Genomic DNA, 24,126 nt, shown 5'->3' with positions numbered 1-24,126 from the left:
TAAGGGCCATTGGTAGTTTATTGTAGGCTAGGGTTTTTTTTTTTATTTTGGGTGGTCTTTTTTATTTTGATAGGGCTATTAGATTAGGTGTAATTCTTTTTTATTTTGGATAAAATCGTTTGTTATTTTTCGTAATTTAGTGTTTGTTATTTTTTGTAACTTAGTATTTTTTTGTTTTTGTATTTAGATACTTTGTAATTTTTAGAGTAGTGTTAGGATTTTTTTAATGTGCAGTTTAGTTTCATTTAATTGGTAGTTAGTTTAATTTTATTTGTATTATTATATTATTTTAATTGGTAGTTTAAACTTAGTTTTTTTAATTTGACAGGTAAGTTTTAATTTAATTTAAGATAGGGAAATTGTAATTTTAAAATGAAGTTAGGGGGCATTAGGTTTAGGGGTTACTAGTTTAAATTAGTTTATTGCGATGTGGGGGCTTTTGGTTTAGGGGTGAATAGTTTAGTATATTTTGTTGTGGGGGGGCTTGCGGTTTAGGGGTTAATAGGTTTAGTATAGTTGCAGCAGTGTAGGGCTTAGTAACTTTAGTATGGGGGCGATGTGGCAGACGTCAGATTAGGGGTTAATAATATTTAAATAGTTTTTGCGATGTGGGAGGGCGGCGGTTTAGGGGTTAATAACTTTATTATAGTGGTGAGGATGTCAGGGAGCGGCGGAATAGGGATTAGTATTTTTTTTAAAGTGGCAGCGATATCGGGAGCGGCAGATTAGGGGTTAAAAACTTTAACATAGTGTTTGCGATGTGGGAGGGCCTCGGTTTAGGGGTTAATAGGTAGTTTATGGGTGTTAGTGTACTTTGTAACAGTTTAGTTATGAGTTTTATGGTACAGCTTTGTAGCGTAAAACTCATAACTACTGACTTTAGATGGCGGTACGGATCTTGTCATTTTAGGCTGTAATGCTCGCTTTTTAGCCTCACCGCAAAACTCGTAATACCGCCGCTATGGGAATCCCATGAAAAAACTTCATTTTTAGGAGTGCGGTACTGATGTTGCGGTACAGACTAAAAGGCTTGCGGAACTCCTGTACTGTCAACACTTGTAATGGCTGCGTTAGGGAAAATTATGCGTTATGGGCCACAACGCTGCTATTTGACTCGTAACACAAAACTCGTAATCTAGGTGTATATTATTATATTGTGTTTATTGGTCCTTTAATCACATTTTTACCCAAACCCAGACTTGCTGCCTCTGTAGCTGCCCCAATCCTGAAAGAATATGACCTAATTCTCCCTCCTTATATCCCAACTCCTTCAACACCTTCTTCAGAACTGCAATGGACTGGAAGCAGGATAAAGACGACTCATCTATGTGAATTAACAATAGAAAACCACCAACTTGTGTTAAAGGGACAGCCTACTCCAGAATTTTTACTGTTTAAAAAACATAGATAATCCCTTTATTACCCATACCCCAGTTTTGCATAACCAACATAATATACTTTTTACATTGCATCTTAGCCTCTGCAGTGCAGATTGCACCCTTATTTCAGTTCTTTTGATAGACTTGCATTTTAGCAAATCAGTGCTGACTCATAAATAACTCCACGGGAGTGAGCACAATGTTAATCTATATGACAGACATTAACTAGCGCTGTCTAGCTGTAAAAAAAAAACTGTACAAAATGTATTGAGATAAGAGGCGGCTTCAAGGGCATAGAAATTAGCATATGAGCCTACCTAGGTTAGGTTTCAACAAAGAATACCAAAAGAACAAAGCAAATTTGATGATAAAAGTAAATTGGAAAGTTGTTTAAAATTTCATGTGCTATCTGAATCATGAAAGTTACATTTTTACTAGACTGTTCCTTTAAGGCTAAATATGCCCTAACCACCTCCACTGGACAACAATTACCTTTGACTGCAAATACACCATCCTGGTAATTTAGCCCTATACAACCAAATCCATAACCACCCCATTCCTAAGAGACACATCCCCAAATTGCAAACCCCCAGTGTCCCTTCTATTAGTTCCCACCAATTCCGAGATACTAGGCCCCAAAAAAAGGCTAATACTTATGCTGCTTGAGACAAAAGAAAGTTCAAAATCAGAGGTATACACCCCCCTCAAAACTCTGGTCTCCATGTCTGTTCCCTCTACAAATATCCCTAATTGCCAGTCTCACCAAAAAGGCCTTAGTTAAATTAACCTTCACTAACAACTGAAACAAAAATTCCAGAGCAGCTATCCTTGGATTAACCATAGACCTAGATAAACACCTAATTCTCCAGTCCTCAATCCAACCAGGAAGGCAATCCATCCACCTTTCTTCAGATTCCAGCACCCCTTGCCTAAACAGCACCCCAATTTACATTTTCCATGTTTGAACATAAACTTTTCATGTATTACGAGTAAAGGCTCTCCGCGGCACCCCCATCAATCTATAAAACTCCACACTTACTCCCTCCTACTTTGCCTCCGGTACTACCTCCCGAAAGTGCACCCACTGAAAGCAAAATAATCAGCAACGACATTGACACGAAAAGGAACATGAACGGCATGAAAAAAAGACGTTCAATCTCAAACATTCCAACACAAAAAGTCTCAATGGGCCACAGGCATGGAGCTAGATATCAACCTATTGATTGCGAACACACAGTTGTCGAAATTGAAGATCAATGAAAAACGAGCAAACTTATCTTTGCAGTTGCAAGACAGACTGATGGCAACTTCTGCTGCCCACCCTAAAAATACCTCTTCCCTCCCACTGACCTTTATTTTAACCTCCCACTTCATTCCTATGTGGGGTCAAAAAACCCTCTTTAATTCTTACATCCGGTGTTAAATATATTTTCTATCATACATATGTAAGAAGAGCATTTACACATGTTGACATTTGTTTGTTTGTTGTCTACATTTTAAATTTACATTCAAACTAATTCTGCGGTATCGATTTTGTACTTCCTAATAATCATTCTTGGTTGATAAGGACGACTGACTGTACTGCGGGAGACAAGCACACCTCTGCAATATAACGAGAAAACCTTGGTTTTGTCAGGACAGGAAAAATCATTTTTCAACAAAAGAAAACTGAATTACATTTTTAAATGCCCTGTATTAGATGAAATAAAGAAAAACAAAGTTTACTACTAAGTCCCTTAAAGGTGACATCACTTGCAGTATGATTAGATCTCAACATGCTAAGATATAATGCAGGATTTAAAATAAAGCATGCTCAGAGCCTCTAAACTAAAGGTAAAAAAAAGTCCCACTTTTGTGCACCACTACCCCAGACATACAACAAGAATTTGTTATTTCATACATGTGCACATGCCCGTAAGTGTATGTTTCACATAGCTGTAAGTTTATAAAAACAGTTTTGGGAGCAAACGAAACTATTCCATTATTATTAGTTACTTGAGTAATACAGTGATCCTTTTACCCTTATTACTTTTTTAGTCTGAGTCTTGGAGATTCATCTACCCAAAGGCGTCAGATCTGCATAAGTTTGGAGCCTGCACTTCTGTTAAAAGGAGACATAATGGTATGTAGAGAATGTAAAACTATTTAAAGTGCCATACAATATGTTGAGATCAGTGCATATCCTAAAAGGGCTATAGTTTGCATAAAAAATGTTTAAAAATTGCTGGCTAGTATTTCAAAGTAATTTTAAAAAATAAGCAAAATTAGTTACAAAGCCATGCTGTCTGGAGTAGTCTGATCCACCCCCTTTATTAACACAGAGTTAATATGGTGGCAAGCATTAGTTTGCTCCTCCTATAATATAGCCATGGTACCCTTGGCACACAACACAGGTTTATTCAGTTATGATTTCAGCCTAGTGATCAAATGAGAATAGTCATTTTTGAAAGTAGTAGATTAAGTAGCACAATGTGATAATTTGAATACATATTTGTTTCCCTTAGGTGAAGTGTTATCATAAGCAATGCAAGCCCCACGAGAGAGAAGTTCTCTTCAGGCTTCAGTTCCATACATGCACTGTTCACAACACGCACCTGTGCTTCAGTAAGGACCAGCTGGATTGTGCCTGCACAGGTTAGTACATACTTTCTCCGAAACAGCTATGTGTCATAGTCTGAGAATGAGTTAAATCACTTGAACTGAAAATGCTATTCAAACAAAGTGAGTGTCCTAAAGTGAGGCTGTCTCAAAAAGATAATTAGACTTGCATCTTTTGTCAGAAATCATCAGCCATAATAGTTAGCACAACTTATACTCCAACTATAACGAAGTGATAATAACTTGGATCAGAGTTGTAAAATGAATATAAAATCAACATGGGTTTCCAAATGATTTCTTTGAAATTGAATACAAAACAAAATATAAAAAGTATGATATATATGTTATAAAAACATTAAGTCAAACTATTTTGTGGAATGCATTGCTAGACAGTGTGCTGTAGCCAAAGAGTTAAGTACTTGAACCAATACCTTTCTCTATATAAGCCACTTACAGGAATACTTAAAGGTACATTCCGTTCGAAATGTAATTGTACATAGATGAATTGCATCTTTGAATAGAAACATATTTGCAATATAAATGTATTGGCAAAAATGTTTCTAGTAAAAGATATCACTGTTTTAGTGTCAGATATTCTCAGTGCACCAGCATTTTAAATACTGCAGCTGCTCGCAGTGCCAGTGGGGCTTGTATCATGTCTGCAATTAACAAATTGTGTCATTACCAGATGGTACAAGCACGGTGAATACTTAAATACCCTGAAAACAGATATAGATTTTAGTAGAAGCTTTTTTGCTATTACATGTATATTACAAAAATGCTTCTGTTAAAACTGAAATGCATTTGTGTGGATTACAATTTTGGTTGGAATGTCCCTTTTAAGCTACTTGAGCTGTGAATCTTGTAGATTCTCTGCTTTAAAGAAGCAGAATTAGTCTTTAAAGGGACATGAAACCCAAAAAAAATATTTCATGATTTAGATAGAGAATACAATTGTAAACAACTTTCCAATTTACTTGTATTATTTAATGTACTTCCTTGTTCGGATATCTTTTGTTGAAGAAATAGCAACGCACAGGGTGAGCCAATCAGACGAGGCATCTATGTGAAACCACCAATCAGCAGCTACTGAGCCTATCTAGATATGCTTTTCAACAAAGGATATCAAGAGAATTAAGCAAATTAGATAATATAGTTAAATTGGAAAGTTTTTTTTAAATTGCCTGCTCTTTCTAAATCATTAAAGAAAAAATGTGGGTTTCATGTCCCTTTAAGATCCCATGTACATTAAAGGAAGAACAGGATCACGTGGTGAGAGAAATAAGGTGGTCAGTAATTTCTGTTATAATAAAATCCATGTAGTGAGTAGTAATGAACAACAAAGTTATTGTATGATAAAAAAAATGGTATACCATGATGTAATGTTATATGCAATATTGCAACCTTACGTGATAACCAAAATTATTCAGATAGAGCATTTGATTTTAGACATCTTTCAATTGTACTACTATCAAATTTGCTTCATTCTCTTGGTATCCTTTGTTGAGAAAGCATCAATGTACTTCTAGGAATTAGCTGAACTAGGTGAGTCAGTGACAAGGGGCATATATGTGCAGCTACCAATCAGCAGCTAGTTCAACAATACTACATTGCTGCTCCTGAACCTACCTATGTAGGCTTTTCAACAAAGGATACCAAGAGAACAAACGTATCTGAACATTTACTACGTTACTGTCTTTCTAATGCTTGTATTAGTATTTTCCTCATAAACATATCTCCTTTTTCTCACGAAGATGAAAGGTTTCCTGATGATGCTGCTGTGGAATTTATATTTTCTTCTGGTCATGAAAAATTGAAAGGTAAGATCTTTTGCAATACACTTGAAAGTAAACATTTGCTATTTTCTCCACATTGTTTATACTCGTGGCTGGAGATATAGCAGGAGCCATCTAAGCCTTTTACTATATACCATACAGGTTTTATCTTATAAACTTCTGAGGGTTTCTGGGAAATGGGGTATACTATCTTGTGGGGGGCAAGCTAGGTTCGGATACAATTCTATAATACTCTATTACTGTTGAAAACTGCATTGCATTAATCTCCTAAAAATGATTGGCATGACTGTATGAGGAAGTAAACAGTAAATATTGCTTTTATGACAATTTAAAAACTAGTGAATAATTAAAGGTATAGAAATGTCAAAACTATACTTACATGATTCAGACAGAGCATGTAGTTTTTATACACTTTAAAATTCACTTTTATTTTCAAATTTACTTTATTCTCTTAGTATCTGTTGTTGAAAAAGAATATGCACATATCCTACACTACTGGGAGCTAGCTGCTGATTGGTGGCTGTAAATATATGCCTTTTGTTATTAGTTCACCTGATGTGTTCAGCTAGCTCCCAGTAGTGCGTGGCATTGCTGCTCCTTCAGCAAAGGATAACAAGATAATTCAACACATTTGATAATAGAAATAAATTGGAGAATTGTTTAAAATTGTTTGCTATATTCAAATAATGAAAGAAAAACTTTGGGTTTCATGTCCCTTTAAATAAAAATAAACTATCAAAAGTCTATACTGAGTTTAACACGTCCAACCCCCACGAATTTGTGGCTGATAACCGAAACCCCAATTAAGGATCAATGACGTCAGGCCTGGGCACATCAGGCTGTCATCAGGGGATGTGGCACTCCCACCCAGACTGTACAGATTGTCATGTTAAAGGGACAGTCAACACTAAAATTGTTTTGTTTTAAAAGATAGATAATGCCTTTACTTCACATTCCCCAGCTTTGCACAACCAACATTGTTATATTAATATACTTTATAACATTTAAACATCTAAATTTCTGTCTGTTTCTAAGCCACTAAATACAGCCTCTTATCACATGCTTTTTTATTTGCTTTTCACAACAGGAGACTGCTAGTTCAAGTGGGCCATATAGATAACATTGTGCTCGCGCCCATGGAGTTATTTAAGAGTCAGAACAACACATCATTAATTGACTAAAATGCAAGTCAATTGATAATAAATAAAAAGTCATGTGATCAGGGGGCTGTCAGAAATGGCTTAGATACAAGGTAATCACAGAGGTAAAAATGATATTAATATAACTATGTTGGTTATGCAAAACTGGGGAATGTGTAATAAAGGAATTCTGGTGTTTACTGTTCCTTTAAGTTATCCTTTACATTTAACTATGCATATCTCCTAATTGCTAGAGTGTTCTATCAGAATATACAGTTGCTTAGCATTAAGTACTTATTAGTGAAAGTTAAAAGGCACGATTGTACCATAAGATTTGGGAGTAGATTTTATTAACCAGCGGATGCTGCAATCTACCCCTGAAGTTTCAGGTCCGCCTGAAACTTAAGTTAAGAAGCAGCAGTTGTAAGAGCGCTGCTCCTTAACTCATCTGCCACCTCTGAGGTGGCGGACAGAAATCATCCCGATCGGATACTATCTGGATGATTGACAACCCTGCTACTGCAGGGGGTAGTATTGCACAAGCATTTCACCAGAAATGCTTGTGCAATGATAAATTCAGACAGTGTATGCTGTTGGCATTTATCAATATCTGCCCGACATTTGATAAATCTACCCCTTGGTGTTTATAAATACACATGCATCACACAGTCTGACTCTCAGAGGCAGTGAATATTGATAATAGTGATCATTCATAGGAACATGTGGTTTTACAATCATATTTGCAAAAGATGCTCAACATATATAGTAAACCTCAGGAGTATAATAAATAAGAATATATTCAATGTATTAATCTTCATACATTTACTAAAATATTATGATGTTGGTTAGTAATCTATCCAAATTATTGTCACCACAAATGGTAAAACAAATTGTCTCAATCCTACAGTAATTCTATTTGATCCCACATAATAGTACAATCTCTCATTATATGATAATCAGTACCTCCAATTGTATCACCAGTAGCAACAAACAATAACCATTGTTTGAGGTCCTTATACCAAATTACATGATCATATGCAAAGTCAGACGACCTATAATTGTAACATTTATTCATGGTATGACCACATTTAACAAAAATATTCACCAAATGATTTGGTGCTGCCACCTCTGATACCTAATTATGAAAATATCTGGCAGCATAAGTAACAAAATGTATGCTTACCTGATGATTTCTTTCTTTCCAGACATGGAGAGTCCACAACATCATTCCAATTACTAGTGGGATATTCAACTCCTGGCCAGCAGGAGGAGGCAAAGAGCACACCAGCAAAGCTGTTAAGTGTAACATTCCTTACCCATAATTCCCAGTCATTCAGCCTAAGGAAAATGGAAAAAGAAGAAACACAAGGGTAAAAAAAGGTGCCTGAGGTTTACTCAAAAAAATGCTGAATTATAATTTAAAAAGAGGGCGGGGTCGTGGACTCTCCATGACCAGAAAGAAAGAAATGTATCAGGTAAGCCTTAATTTTGTTTTCTTTCCTATGGCATGGAGAGTCCACAACGTCATTCCAATTACTAGTGGGAACCAATACCCAAGCTAGAGGACACGGAATGAACAGAGAGGGAGAACAAGGCAGGAGGACCTAAACAGAAGGCACCACCGCTTGAAGAACCTTTCTCCCAAAAGAAGCCTCAGTCAAGGCAAAAGTATCAAATTTGTAGAATTTGGAAAAAGTATGCAAATAGGACCATGTTGCCGCCTTTCAAATCTGTTCCACAGAAGCTTCATTTTTGAAAGCCCAAGATGAGGAGACAGCCCTAGTGGAATGAGACGTAATTCTCTGAGGAGGCTACTGTCCAGCAGTCTCATAAGCTAAACGAATCATACTTCTTAACCAGAGGGAAAGAGTAGTAGAAGTGGCCTTCTGACCCTTACGCTTTCCAGAGAAAACAACAAACAGGGCAGCAGATTGCCGAAAATCCTTAGTAGCTTGTAAGTAAAATCCAAGTTAATCCCAATTTATGCAATAAACGTTTCTTATGAGAAGAAGGATTAGGACAAAAAGAAGGAACAACAATTTCCTGATTAATGTTTCAATCCAACACCACCTTAGGGAGAAACCCTAATTTAGTATGAAGGACTGCCTTATCTGCATGAAAAATAAAGTACGGGGAATCACATTGCAGAGTTGAAAGCTCAGAAACTCTGTGAGTGGAAGAAATAGCAAGGAGAAACAAAACCTTCCAAGATAACAATTTTATATCAACAACATGCATCGGCTCAAACGGAGCCTGCTGCAAAACTTTTAAGAACTAGGTTAAGGCTCCAAGGAGGAGCAACAGGTTTAAACACAGGCCTGATTCTGACCAGGGCCTAAACAAAAGCTTGAACATCTAGTAAATCTGCCAGATGTTTGTGCAAAAGGATAGAGAGCAGAAATCTAACCTTTTAGAGTACTGACTGACAGACCTTTCTCCAGGCCATCCTGAAGAAAAGATACAATTTGTGGAATCCTCATCCGACTCCAAGAAAAACCTTTAGCTTCACACCAAAAAAAGGTATTTACGCCATATCTTATGGTAAATCTTATGAGTAACAGGCTTACGAGCCTGAAGCATAGTATCAATGACTCTATCCGAAAAACCACGTCTAGACAGGACTAGGCATTCAATCTCCAAGCAGTCCACTTCAGAGAATCTAGATTTGAATGGAGGAATGGGCACTGAATTAGAAGGTCCTTCCTCAGATGTAACCTCCAAGGAGGAAGAGATGACATCTTTACCAGATCCGCAAATCAGATCCTGTGAGGCCAGGCAGGAGCTGTTAGAATGACAGATGCTCTCTCCTGCTTGATACGAGCAATGACTCGTGGAAGGAGAGCAAATGGAGGAAACAGGTATGCTAGCCTGAAATCCCAAGGAACCGCCAGAGCATCTATCAGGGCGGCCTGAGGATCTTTTGACCTTGAACGGTACTTTTGACGAGATGCCATCAGATCCAACTCCGGAACCCCCCACCTGAGGATTATCCTGGAGAACACTTCCGGATGGAGAGCCCACTCCACGGGATAAAAAAGTCTGTCTGCTCAGAAAATCCGCTTCCCAATTGTCCACTCCTGGAATATAGATGGCAGATAGGAGACACTTGTGAGCTTCCACCCACTGCAGAATGCGAGTCACCTCCTTCATGGCCAAGGAACTACAAGTTCCTCCCTGGTGGTTGATGTAAGCCACTGAGGTGATGTTGTCCGACTGGAATCTGATAAACCGGGCTTAAGATAAATGAGGCCAAGCTGTCAAGGCATTGAAGATTGCTCTCAACTCCAAGATGTTTATGGGAAGAGAAGACTCTTCCAGAGACCACAGGCCCTGAGCTTTCAGAGAACCCCAAACAGCTCCCCAGCCTTACAAGCTGGCGTCCGTAGTCACAATCACCCAGGAAGGTCTCAGGAAGCAAGTGCCTCGAGACAGAGTTTCCTGTGAAATCCACACAGAGAGAGAGTCTCTTGTTAGGGGGTCCAGATTTATCCTCTACGATAAATCTGAATGGTCTCCGTTCCATTGACGGAGCATGCAAAGCTGCAGCGGTCGCAGATGGAATCAAGCAAAAGAAATGATGTCCATAGAAGCCACCATCAGACCAATCACCTCCATGCATAGAGCCACTGATGGATGAAAAGCAGACTGGAGGGAAAGGCAAGAAGTTTGGATTTTCTGACGTCCGTCAGGAAAATCTTTATGGACAGAGAATCTATGATTGTCGCTAGGAAACACACTCTTGTAGTTGGAACTCGAGAACTCTTTTACAGATTCACCTTCCACCCGTTGGAACGTAGAAAAGACAACAACATCTCTGTATGAGATTTTGCTAGTTGAAAAGATGACGCCTGAACCAAGATGTCATCTAGATAAGGCGCCACAGCAATTCCCTGGGATCTGATAACTGCAAATAGAGCTCCCAGAACCTTTGTGAATATTCTGGGAGCCATGGCAAGACCAAACGGAAGTACAATAAACTGGAAATGCTTGTCCAGAAAGGCAAACCTTAGAAACTGGTAGTGATCCCTGTGAATGGGAACGTGTAAATACGCGTCCTTCAGGTCTATGGTCATCATGAACTGACCTTCCTGAACCAATGAAAGAATGGAACGAATAGTTTCCATCTTGAAGGATGGAACCCTGAGGAATTTGTTGAGGCACTTTAGATCTAGGATGGGATGAAAGTTTCCCTCCTTTTTGGGAACTACAAATAGATTTGAATAGAATCCTAGACCTTGTTCCTCTAGACTCTAGAGTTTAGAGGGACTGGTACAATAATTCCCAGGGAGGATAGGTCCTTTACGCAATTTAAGAAGGCCTCCCTCTTTACCTGGTTTGAGGATAGTCTGGATAGGAGAAATCTGCCCCTTGAAGGGAAAGACTTGAATCCTATTTTGTTACCCTGGGATACTATGTCCACAGCCCATAGATCTTGGACATCATTTATCCAAGCCTGTTGGAAAAGAGAAATCCTTCATGCTGATTTAGAGTCAGCGGAAGGCTTTTTGTTTTGTTTTCCCTTGTTCCAGGGCTTGCTTGATTTCCAGGTGGACCTGGATTGGTCTGGTTTGGAAGAGTAAGAGGAGGCCTTCTGTCCTTTAAAGTTGCGAAATGAATGAAAATTAGAAGTCTGTGGACCCTTAGGCCTATTCTTCTTGTCCTGAGATAGGAAAGATCCCTTTCCACCCGTAATCTCTGAAATGATCTCCGCCAGACCGGGCCCAAACCAAGTCTTACCCTTATAAGGTAAAGCCAAAAACGTGGCCTTTAACCTCTTAAGGACATATGACGGAATTTTTCCGTCATAAAACAATTGAGCAAACTGAAAGCTGTGTCCTTAAAGGGTTAAAGAAACATCAGCCAACCAAGATTTTCACCACAGAGCTCTGCAAACTAACACAGTAAAGCTAGACATTTTAGCTCCCAGTCTAATCACCTGCATGCTGGCATCACAGATAAAGATATTGACCAGTTTAAGAGCTTTGAACCTATCTTGGATCTCCTCTACAGTAGTCTTTTCTGAAATAAGATCAGATAGGGCATTGCACCAATAAGATGCTACTCCCACAACCGTGGCAACACTCGCCGCAGGTTGCCACTGTAATCCTTGATGGACGTACATCTTCTTTAAGTAAGCCTCTAACTTCTTATACATTGGATCCTTAAAAGAACAACTATCCTCTATAGGAATGGTAGTTCTTTTAGCTAGAGTAGAGATAGCTCCTTCTACTTTAGGCACAGTGCACCATGAGTCACGAATGGAATCAGCAACAGGAAACATTTTTTTAAAAACATCCCATCCCATTCTTGAGCTATAACTTCAGACATCTTTCTTGGAACAGGAAAAATATCCTCAGAAGTTGGAGAACCATAAACTCTGTCCAGTTTAGAAGATTTCTTGTTATTGACATCAACCGAAGGTTCATAGTCGTCCAAGGTGGCTAGAACCTCCTTCAGAAGTAACCGGAGATTTTCAAGCTTAAATCAGAAATTAACTTCTTCAGTTTCAGAAGATTTTTCCCCCATAGTGTCCGAGTCTGAGATCTCACCCTCAGAGTTAGAGGGGTCAGAAACCTTACTAGCAGACAAATGTTTATATTTTCTCTTACGCTTACCTGATTTAGGGAAAGCAGACAAAGCCGCATATACTGCAGAAGTTATGTGTGCTGCAAAATCTCCTGGTAAATTAACACCCTCAAGAGATTGTGAAGAAACAGAAGGCACAGAATGAGAAGCAATTAAAGCCTGGGACGTTTGAGGAGAAAGCTGAGGCATGTCACGCACAGCAGTATCTTGAGAGACACTTGGCTCAGAAGGGAGTAATTTGTCCTTAAATTTTAAAGTCTTAGCTAAACATGAGGAACAAAATTGCATAGGCAAAACAATTTCGGCCTCTAAACATAATAAACATTTATCCATAGAGATGGACTGATCCTGTTCTGGGTCCATAGCTATAGTAATTCATTCCCACTAAAAGAATTAAATGAGAATGCAAAGTATATTTAATGACCCTCAAAATTAAACCATATGTTAGGCTTTAAACACAGAAACTAACTTGAGGCAAACAAAAATTATACAGTACTGTAATACCCAACCTCAGACAAGAGACCTAAGCGTCTGTCTGAGGCTCCTACCATTACCGGAATGAGTATCCCACTAGTAAGAGAATCTAGACTCTCCAGCAGAGATCCATTCATCTAAAGCACTCCGATCAGTAAAGTCTGAATGTCGGCACTTCCAAAGACACGACGCTCCGCTCTGACACAGGAGAAAAGCGGAAGTCTCATGACCGGACGAAAAATAACTGCGCCACAGCTTAAAAGTGCGCGTTAAGGAAAAAAACGGCCAGAATAAAGTACCTATGCACAGAAAACTCATTTGACACACATAAATAAAGATGCGCCAAATAATAAAAAGGACCCCTTTGCCAAGTACGGTAATTAAGGGAAATGTTAGCTAATGAAACACACCCTTAAGTCGCTCAAACTCTCATTCATAAAGTGCCTGTAAATTGACTGTCTCAGGAAGTCACTAGCTTCTCTATAGTCAATAAAGTTGCCCCCAAATGTATACTTAGTCTTACAAGGATAAACTAATTCCAAAAATATGTCCACTTGAGGGTTAACCTCAAAAAGTGCTGTCCTTCAGTACCTAGAAGGCAAAAGCCCTTACCTGTGGATTCAGCTGCAGGGCAGATGACAGCTACTATGGTGTGACCGGAATTCCACTGCCTGTCAGGGACCTGTAGTAAAAGAAAGAACAGAGTAACCAACCCTGGCTTTCTGCAGAGGGGTAGCAAAATGTTAGAAGTAAAGCAAACACCACCTCGCCGCCTTCTAACTGCTAAAAACCACCACTACTCTTACTACAGATATTGACATGGACACAGCAAGGTCCTTGCTTGCAGGGAAAAGTAATCCATAAAAGGATTAAATATCTTCAGACACCGTCTTCGCACATCCTCCATTGACAGAGGCAAAGAGAATCACTGGGGATTATGGATAAGGAAAGTTACACTTAGCAGCTTTGCTGGGGTGCTCTTTGCCTCTTCCTGCTGGCCAGGAGTTGAATATCCCACTAGTAATTGGAATGACGTTGCGGACTCTCCATGCCATAGGAAAGAAAAAACAAGTTTTGTCCTTCTTTAGGTCACATCTGGAATTGCATACATTACATAAAATGTTCAGATTTCAAATTCACATGTGCCAAATGTGACCATAGGGAGGGCAAATAAATTACTTATGCTGACATTTTTATGATGTACATCACACTAGCACTAGAAGCTTTAAATGTCGGGGTATTGAAAAAGTGAGATTAGGTATCAGAGGGGGCAGCACTCAATTTTGTTACAAAAAAACCTAAAGAAAATTGATATTCTGTTTAATTACCAAATATGAAAAAATACAAAAAATGTTTTTGTATTTTTATTGTACACTGCATAGTTTCCAACATTTGAAAAACACTTTGCAGCAGAGTCATGCCCATGTATGATTTGCATAGCCCCACCCACTCCAAGCCACCCCAAAACCAGCACATTCATGTTGATTGATGGCTACTCAAATTTGTCTTTTGTCATTGGTTCACCAGATGTGTCTAGCTAGCTCTCAGCAGTGCCTTGATGCTCAGGAAGTGATTTCAATGATGTGTTTAATCACTTTGCAGAGGATAAACACATGGATATATGCAAGAAATAGTGCAATAATAAAATTGCTCTAACATATTAGAGTTTTTGCACTGTTATAGCACTTTAATGCAAGTTTCTAATCACCTCCCTTACTCTCAAGCACATAATTGGCATAGAAAGAATAGCTTTACAGCAAGTACCAAAATATCCAAACAAGGGTTACATGATTAACCCTTTAGCATCTATGTAGCAGAACACCACAAAGCACCATAGTTTTATATAGATGTTACACAGCCTGGAATTAACCCCTTAACATATGTTGCGGATAGTTAAGGGTTTGCCTGGTTGCTATAACGCGGTTTCCATTTCCCTTTAATTCCTATAAAAATGCACCACTCTTGAGAAATGTTTTCATATTAAAATGATGATCATGTTTCTGTATTATCCTTTTGCATTTTATCTCAATTATTAGTACAGCAATCCATTCTTTTTCCCAGCATACCCTTTACCCCATGTTCTCGCTACTTTGAATTCCATTCTCTTAAAGTAAAATAGTCTCATTTCCTAAATTAAAAAAAGTAGTACATGGCAAATATAATTTAGAAATCACAGAAAAAGTTATATTCACTTATCCCTTGTGTAACACACCCTCTCATTTCCTACTGTAACCTAAAATGGAAGTCCCACTTATTATACTATCATACTTTTATTTAAGGTCTGGAGATGTTGAAAAAAGATGCTGGCATTTCAGTAGATTATGACATCACTGATCCGCTTGTTCGATTTGATTCATATGAAAACCTCAATGTGAACCACGAGGACAGCTCGGAAGGTGAGTTGTCCCTTGACTGGACTAAACCAAATAGTAAGCCATATTGTGTGGGTAATTTTGAAAACTGACATTAAACAAAGCTTGGGTTCAATAAAATGCATTTGTAAAACTAATATTTTGGTCAAAGTTCACCACATCACAACTCGAAAATTACGTAATTCAAAAAGATTTGTACCCGTAACATCACAGTTGCAAGTCATTCTCCATTATAATCTATGGAGCCGTATCTGTCTTATGACCCATCCACCTCTTGGTACATAGAACAGTGAAGAATACCAGCATCACAAAAATGTGTTCAAAACGTTACCAAACAAATTAATTAAAAAGAAAAAAAAAACTTGTTCCATAAAACAGTCAATGCAAAAAAATAACAGTTAAAGAGAAAGGGGGGAAAAAAGGATCAAATTTGATAGAAATATCCAAATGTATAAAAGTCTTATCCTCCCAAGGTTTAAAGACCTGATCCCTAAAGACTGCAAAAGCTCCATAAAAAGCATAACTGCTCTAGCTTAACATTAAGGTAGATTCATCGGCCCATATTTATCAAGCTCCGTATGGAGCTTGAAGGGCCGTGTTTCAGAAACACAAGTTATGAAGCAGCGGTCACAAAGACCGGTGCTCCATAACCTGTCCGTCTGCTCTGAGCAGGCGGACAGACATCGCCGGAAATCAACCCGATCGAGTACGATCGGGTTGATTGACACCCCCCTGCTGGCGGCCGATTGGCCGCGAGTCTGCAGGGGGCGGCGTTGCACCAGCAGCAATGCTGAATTATTCAGCGAGGTCTGGCGAACCTGATCTGCAGTGTCGGATTAGGTCCGCCAGACCTTGATAAATATGCCCCATCCTCTCTACTAGCGAGAAGACATAAAAATTACACTTATTAGAGGGCGGCATAACTGCCGTAACATGCGATATAGCAGGTTTTGAAAAATTCATAAAAACTAGGGAACTCTGTAACACCACCCTGAGTATTATACACTGGCAGGGGACAAACAGAGAATATAAATATGAGACTGTTAAACAAAAGTGAAATAAATACTGCAAAGCTAAGCAGGAGAATAAACCTGCAAGGTAAACCTTGACAAAATATAATAATGTATTATAGTAGGAAGGATCAGCTGTGAGCCATACTGCATAAAATCCTTACCTTTGGTGTCCCTACAACATACAACAAAGGGGGCTAGACAGCACATTTATTAAGAATAATAAAGTACAGTATATTAGCAGAAAGAATCATCAGGGATCTATACTGTACAAAGCCCTTTACCTATTGTGCACCTTATAACCTATAACAGGGTAGGTAATTAACACAGTATATAAATGATTTACAGTATAGTGCACCGAAAAACAGAGAAGAGGTGACCTTGTAGCAGTGCCAGACTTCCCACATAGAAAAACTTGTCACTGTATAAAAACCTCATAGGTAAAGGAAAACAGCGTAGTAGAATTACAGAGGTATACATGTAATACCCTTAAAGGACCACTAAACACTGCAGAATAGCATAATCATTAAAGGGATACTAAACACCATTTTTTTTCTTTCATGGTTTAGATAGAGCAGGCAATTTTAAGCAACTTTCTAATTTACTTTTTTAATCAATTTTTTGCATGCTCTATCTGAAAAAAATAAAGATAGCAAGAGCACTTAGAAAAATTGGAGTAAATTAGAAAGTTTCTTAAAATCTCATGCTCTATCGGAAACATTAAAGAAAAAAATTGGGTTCAGTATCCCTTTAAGGCTCCACAAAAAGAATGCAAAAGCACTTAGTCTGAAATGCAAAGGAGTTGTAGATTCCTTTGTGATAAATTTTAATTTTGCCTTGAGTATTCCCCTTAAGTGGTATCTAGTATACAGGGAGTGCAGAATTATTAGGCAAATGAGTATTTTGACCACATCATCCTCTTTATGCATGTTGTCTTACTCCAAGCTGTATAGGCTCGAAAGCCTACTACCAATTAAGCATATTAGGTGATGTGCATCTCTGTAATGAGAAGGGGTGTGGTCTAATGACATCAACACCCTATATCAGGTGTGCATAATTATTAGGCAACTTCCTTTCCTTTGGCAATATGGGTCAAAAGAAGGACTTGACAGGCTCAGAAAAGTCAAAAATAGTGAGATATCTTGCAGAGGGATGCAGCACTCTTAAAATTGCAAAGCTTCTGAAGCGTGATCATCGAACAATCAAGCGTTTCATTCAAAATAGTCAACAGGGTCGCAAGAAGCGTGTGGAAAAACCAAGGCGCAAAATAACTGCCCATGAACTGAGAAAAGTCAAGCGTGCAGCTGCCAAGATGCCACTTGCCACCAGTTTGGCCATATTTCAGAGCTGCAACATCACTGGAGTGCCCAAAAGCACAAGGTGTGCAATACTCAGAGACATGGCCAAGGTAAGAAAGGCTGAAAGACGACCACCACTGAACAAGACACACAAGCTGAAACGTCAAGACTGGGCCAAGAAATATCTCAAGACTGATTTTTCTAAGGTTTTATGGACTGATGAAATGAGAGTGAGTCTTGATAGGCCAGATGGATGGGCCAGTGGCTGGATTGGTAAAGGGCAGAGAGCTCCAGTCCGACTCAGACGCCAGCAAGGTGGAGGTGGAGTACTGGTTTGGGCTGGTATCATCAAAGATGAGCTTGTGGGGCCTTTTCGGGTTGAGGATGGAGTCAAGCTCAACTCCCAGTCCTACTGCCAGTTTCTGGAAGACACCTTCTTCAAGCAGTGGTACAGGAAGAAGTCTGCATCCTTCAAGAAAAACATGATTTTCATGCAGGACAATGTTCCATCACACGCGTCCAAGTACTCCACAGCGTGGCTGGCAAGAAAGGGTATAAAAGAAGAAAATCTAATGACATGGCCTCCTTGTTCACCTGATCTGAACCCCATTGAGAACCTGTGGTCCATCATCAAATGTGAGATTTACAAGGAGGGAAAGCAGTACACCTCTCTGAACAGTGTCTGGGAGGCTGTGGTTGCTGCTGCACGCAATGTTGATGGTGAACAGATCAAAACACTGACAGAATCCATGGATGGCAGGCTTTTGAGTGTCCTTGCAAAGAAAGGTGGCTATATTGGTCACTGATTTGTTTTTGTTTTGTTTTTGAATGTCAGAAATGTATATTTGTGAATGTTGAGATGTTACATTGGTTTCACTGGTAAAAATAAATAATTGAAATGGGTATATATTAGTTTTTTGTTAAGTTGCCTAATAATTATGCACAGTAATAGTCACCTGCACACACAGATATCCCCCTAAAATAGCTATAACTAAAAACAAACTAAAAACTACTTCCAAAACTATTCAGCTTTGATATAAATGAGTTTTTTGGGTTCATTGAGAACATGGTTGTTGTTCAATAATAAAATTAATCCTCAAAAATACAACTTGCCTAATAATTCTGCACTCCCTGTATATACTATGCAAACAATGTGTTATTCTCCTTTAAAGTGTGCCCCGTCACAAAGTATTATCTGTTTCATCCAAATTTCACAGTCCACAAGAAAGAGATGTGACAGCACCACAATATAACAGGTGAAAAGCTTTGTTAGAGGACCTAAGACCTTAAAAAAATTGCGACATTTTGGACCTACATGGTCCTTAATCATGCATGTTGGCAATGTTGCATTTTTTTGAGGTCTTGGGTCCACTAATAAAGCTTTTCACCTGTTATATTGTGGTTCTGTCACATCTCTTTCTTGTGGTTAGAGATAATCTTACCCCCTCCATAAAATGCTCTGAAAATGTAAGCGTGTTGGGAGCAAGGGATGGCCGCTATCGTAGTTAAGGAAGAAGAACACTCACATAACAGTAAGAGCGCAAACATTTTTAACACTCCCGCACTGCACTCAGTCCTTCTATTAATAGCCAGTGCTAACTGACAGCCCATGGTGCCCACCTAGCTTACACAGTGAGGGAAGAAAGCGTGCATAAAACTGTAAGGGTGGGAAATTGAGTAACCATCCTGCGCTGTGTTTTGTCCGTCCACTAGCAGCCTGGGCGAACTGATAGCCCCTGATGCCAGTCTAGCCAACAAAATGCTAGAGGAAGAATGTGCACAAACTTTAAGGTCTAGATAGTATTCCCCTCTGCCGGCCTAGCACTTCTCCAGCTTGAGAGCGGAGCGCCACGTAATAAGCCTGCAAAGTAACTGCAACCGGCTAAGGACACCTTAAGGGAAAAATGCTCTTAAGGGAGCAACTGTGAAAAGTTAGAAGCATGGATATTAGTACACCTACATTGGTTTAGCTGAATAAAAGTTAGTCTAACATCCCCATAATTATATACTTATCTATCAGTGGCTATAAACCCAACCTTGACCAAGCTTGTATAGTTGTGGCTATGATGTACACTACACAGTGTGCCTGCTAATAGCCAAAGGGCTGTGTGAGGATGCAGAGCAGCCCACGCCACTGATCTTACCCAGATGTGAATCATGAGAATACAGCAGAGAGCCCAACCTGTGCTGTAACTAGCAGCAGAGGATATACTGAGGGAGTACATCTTCATGGTCCAACAGAAGGAGGCTAAAGGAACTATCCTCGCGACACCCGTAGCAGGCTTGTGACCACAACTCCATAGAGAAGATGTGCACTGCACAGCCAGTACTCTTCCAGGAACTTTCCATTGAGGGACATTTTGTGATAAATATCCGTGTAATCTTGAAATAAATGCAGAGAACCTCTATCTTTCCCTGCTCCTTGTGGTTATCTATTAATTTAAAATATCTCTACTTTCTACTAAATATAATATACTAAATCTCTATGGTGGTACCACTAAAACCAACACAGATAAATTGTGAAATAAACTCTATGAGGGTCCTCCATTATTTGTCAAACAGTTTATTTAGGAATCAATATATGTTAATAATAAGATAAATATTTACAGGTATATATATATCAATCTATTTTACAGATACAGTCCACATTTTAAGATACAGGGCAACTTTTCTAAACTAACCCCAATTGTGCTACACAGAATATTATCCCAGAAATACTTAGCCAGATTCTCTGTGTCCAACATCATCCATCTTTTAGCAGGAGCAGGATACAAAGAAGAGACAGAGGCTCTGGTGTTACAGTATTTTATAACCCAATTCAAAATTGAGTGGCTTATCAAATGCCACTCAAAAAGACCAATGGGAGTGTCTATAGTTCAGAGAGAAAGGTGTACCTGGGGGAAGGGATCCCAATTACAGCTAAGTGAATATTCCAGTGATAAAATGTCACCACATTCCCTCACTTTTTCTTCTCCTATGTTGCCCCGTTTTCTAGTTATCCCCACTAGTACAGAAGAACACAGTGGGAGCGAAAACCTTACAGGAGAAATTCTCCCACCATCCCTTCGGAATCATTCCCTCGGCGATATGAGCTCTTCTGTACTTTCCTAGGACTGTCAATTCCTAATCTAACTTTATACAATTCATTAGAAAAAATTAATTTAAAATTATACATAGAAACACAAAATCCTATGCTAAACCCCATTAGCAACATTTATACAATGGTCTTAAATATTGGGAAAAGTTCATGTATGAGTGTGTGAGTGTGGGTACACTAGATGGGTATGCGTGTAGTAAAATCTTTATTAAGAAAGTGTGAATTGTGCCTGTAAAACAAAAGTTATAATGGTTCACTGAAGTTCTTTGTTGTCATCTTTTGGCATCTGGTCCTTGCTTTTGGCATCTGGTCCTTGCTTTTGCTTTACCAAATCTCTCTCTTTGAACCATTTTGTTTTTTTCAAGACCCTCAAAGGAATGAAAAAAAGATTAAAACCAGGTATATATTTACTTCACACTACAACACTCCATCTGCAGTAGAAACCACATTCACAGTTATTAACTTCAAGTTGGAAAGTGCCTCTGTTATTGCATCATCCCACTCGCACCCTTACTTAACTTATGTTGCTTGATTTATATGATTATTTACCCCTTTATGCTATATATATATATATATATATATATATATATATATATATATATATATATATATATATATATATATATATATATATATATAGAAAGCAAAAGAATGCACTCTCAGGACTTTTCCACAAAAAAAACAATTTAATGGAACGTTTTCGGGGTTCACAACCCCTTCATCAGCATGCAAAACAAACAAAATTCAACTCATTTATAGTGTTACATATCAATTACATCATATCAACCTTAGTGTCCCTCCAAAGGAAAAATGCGCCAATTTTTCGAGTTTGGAACGCATATTGCGTTCCACAGTGCTATCCGGAACCGGAAGTTGTATTACCTCACTTCCGGTTTACGGATTCAACAAACCAAACATGAAGTTAATAATGAAATAGTGTACTCTACAATTTCAAACGTGTTAAAGTGACATACTAATTTGTGGGACTTATTGTAGCAAAAATGTGCCGCATTATAATAAGTGCCAAGAAAATTTGTGATAGAAATACGTTGACAAATGTTGCTACATCCGGTCGGCATAGAAACGGTAACTATGGTAATCATATACAATTCTGAGTACCAAAAGATGCCAAAATTTACAATAGTATGTCAGCTGAATGAAGCAACAACTTTCATAGTGTCAAAGAAATAGCGTGCACTCAAATAATATACAATCATATTGTATATATAAAGAATGATTAAAAATAAGATAGTTATAAAAAAACTAAAAATTAAAAATTGAACCTTATGGCAGTACCATTAATTGGAATGGCAAGATACAAATGTAATGTTGCAAATATGATTGCTATGGCTTGCAGTGTATCGCCAGTATATTGCAACAGAGTGGCATTAAACATGTGTATCATGAATATCAAATTAGAGCAATATTCAGAAGGATGAATATATATAGCAGTGTTATAGGACTTTGTTATTGTGTCTTAAGGGCACCATTTTCACTTGAATTAAGCCTTGGCCATTAAGGGGTTATAGCTTGCAATGGCCAAAATGTGAATATTTGTGCCAAATGGGGCGGATTTTATTAACCTTATTTGAGAATTCTAGCCCCAAGTATAGTTACAAAAAAACAGGGATATTTGAGAAAAGGTAATAAAGATAAGGATCATACAGATACTATCCATCTCTGGAACTTATCCCGGTGGATGTGACTTTTAAGTGTCCGTTTTTTGGACTGGTGGTGCATGTGAAGAAAATGGGTAATGGCTCTTGGCGGACCAGGCTTCCACAGAGAAGGTGGAGACAGATGTCCCCCCTAAACCATGCCGTTAGGCGCACAACACTTGCCCCTACAACTAGGGGAAAATTAAATGTGTGCCAAAACGGAGCCACCATGTCCACCTGGCATACCCCAAGTATGTAGCACCCCAGTTGTTAATCACATTATGCTCTTAAAGTCCGGCATGGTGTTCAGGCCACCAGGTTGTATTGTGCCTAATCTGAACATCCACTGGGCCTCTCGTCTCAGGAGTTGCTTGTTCCGGTCGCCACCCCGATCCAATGGGGGTATGTGGTCGATTAGAATGTAGCGGATGGAGGATACTGAGTGTCCCTTGTAAGCGCAATGTCGCGCTACTGGCTGTTCGGAATCGCCATTTTTAAGTGCTGTCCTTATGGCGTGGCGATGATTGGCCATACGCTCACGAAGTGTGCCAGAGGTCTTCCCTATGTAAAAGCAGGAACATGGGCAAAACAATAAATATATAACGTGAGTGGTGGTACACGTTATAGAGTGCCGGATAGAGAATGTTTGATTGGTATGCGGGTGATGGAAAACTTTAGTACCCACTAGGCCATTGCACGTTGTGCAGCCCAAACAACGATAAGAGCCCCTAATATTCCTTTTCATCCCAGTTGAATAACACTGTTTGGGGTCCGTTTTCACCAGCAGGTCTTTGAGATTAGTTCCCCTCTTGAACCCAACCATAGGTCGTAGGTTATGTGTAAATGTGAGTTTAGGGTCTGAAGCCATGATTGGCCAGTGTTGTCGGAGAATTTGGCCAGTATTTTTTGTCACTGGAGTAAAAGTAGTGGACATGATGAGCTTGTCACTAGCGTCCCTCTTGGGTTTAGGTGTAATTAATTCTGTCTGTGTAAGTCTTGAAACAGATTCCATAGCCTCATGGATTATCGGGATCTTGTAGCCCCTGTTCTGGAACTTCTCACCCACTTCTTTCAATTGGGAGACCCCCGTTACAGGGTTCGAATTGTTGCGCATTGTTCTTATGCATTGTGATTTTACAATGCCCTTTAGTAGGGCTGGGGGATGGCAACTGTCTGCCCTTAATATAGAGTTGCGGTCGGTAGGTTTATGATACAATGTGGTTCCTAAATGGTTAGAATCCTTGAAAACTGTCAAGTCTAAGAAATGAATGGATGAAGTATTAGCTGTCATCTTAAACTTGACGTTGTTAGTCGTGTTATTAAACACATCAAACCATTTGTGGAGTTCCTCCAGGCCCCCTCGCCACACCAAGAAAATGTCATCTATATATCTGTAATAACAGATAATAGATACATTCGGCGTATTCCACAGGTACATGTTTTCAAATTGTGACATGTAAATATTGGCGTACGAGGGGGCCATGGAGGAACCCATGGCTGTGCCAGCAGTTTGCAAATAATAACTGTTTTCGAACCGAAAATAGTTTTTGAACAGACAGAATTCAATGAGGGACAATAGATATCCTACTGGGGGACCCTCATAAAGGGGGTTACCCGTGAGGTGTTCCTGTATAGCCTTAAGTCCGTCAAGATGAGGTATAATGGTATACAGACTGTTGACATCCAGAGTGACGAGTAAATCATCTGGCTGGATGTCAA

The 24,126-nt window shown here is 38.9% G+C and overlaps 1 protein-coding gene across 2 annotated transcripts in view; it reads left to right on the top strand.

Moving 5' to 3' along the window:
- TNS2 (tensin 2) overlaps nt 1-24,126 on the top strand; it is a 382,090-nt gene that overhangs the window by 230,424 nt on the left and 127,540 nt on the right. For both annotated transcript variants that reach the window (XM_053708325.1, XM_053708326.1), the window contains exons 14-17: nt 3,417-3,501; nt 3,884-4,013; nt 5,732-5,797; nt 15,252-15,368. In XM_053708325.1, the coding sequence (XP_053564300.1) occupies nt 3,417-3,501; nt 3,884-4,013; nt 5,732-5,797; nt 15,252-15,368 (398 nt within the window). The remainder of the gene's footprint in view (nt 1-3,416; nt 3,502-3,883; nt 4,014-5,731; nt 5,798-15,251; nt 15,369-24,126) is intronic.

The sequence above is a fragment of the Bombina bombina genome, chromosome 3, assembly GCF_027579735.1.
Source record: "Bombina bombina isolate aBomBom1 chromosome 3, aBomBom1.pri, whole genome shotgun sequence".
Lineage (NCBI taxonomy): Eukaryota > Metazoa > Chordata > Amphibia > Anura > Bombinatoridae > Bombina > Bombina bombina.
Note: the sequence above shows the minus strand (reverse complement) of the source record. Positions and strands in the feature narration are given on the sequence as shown.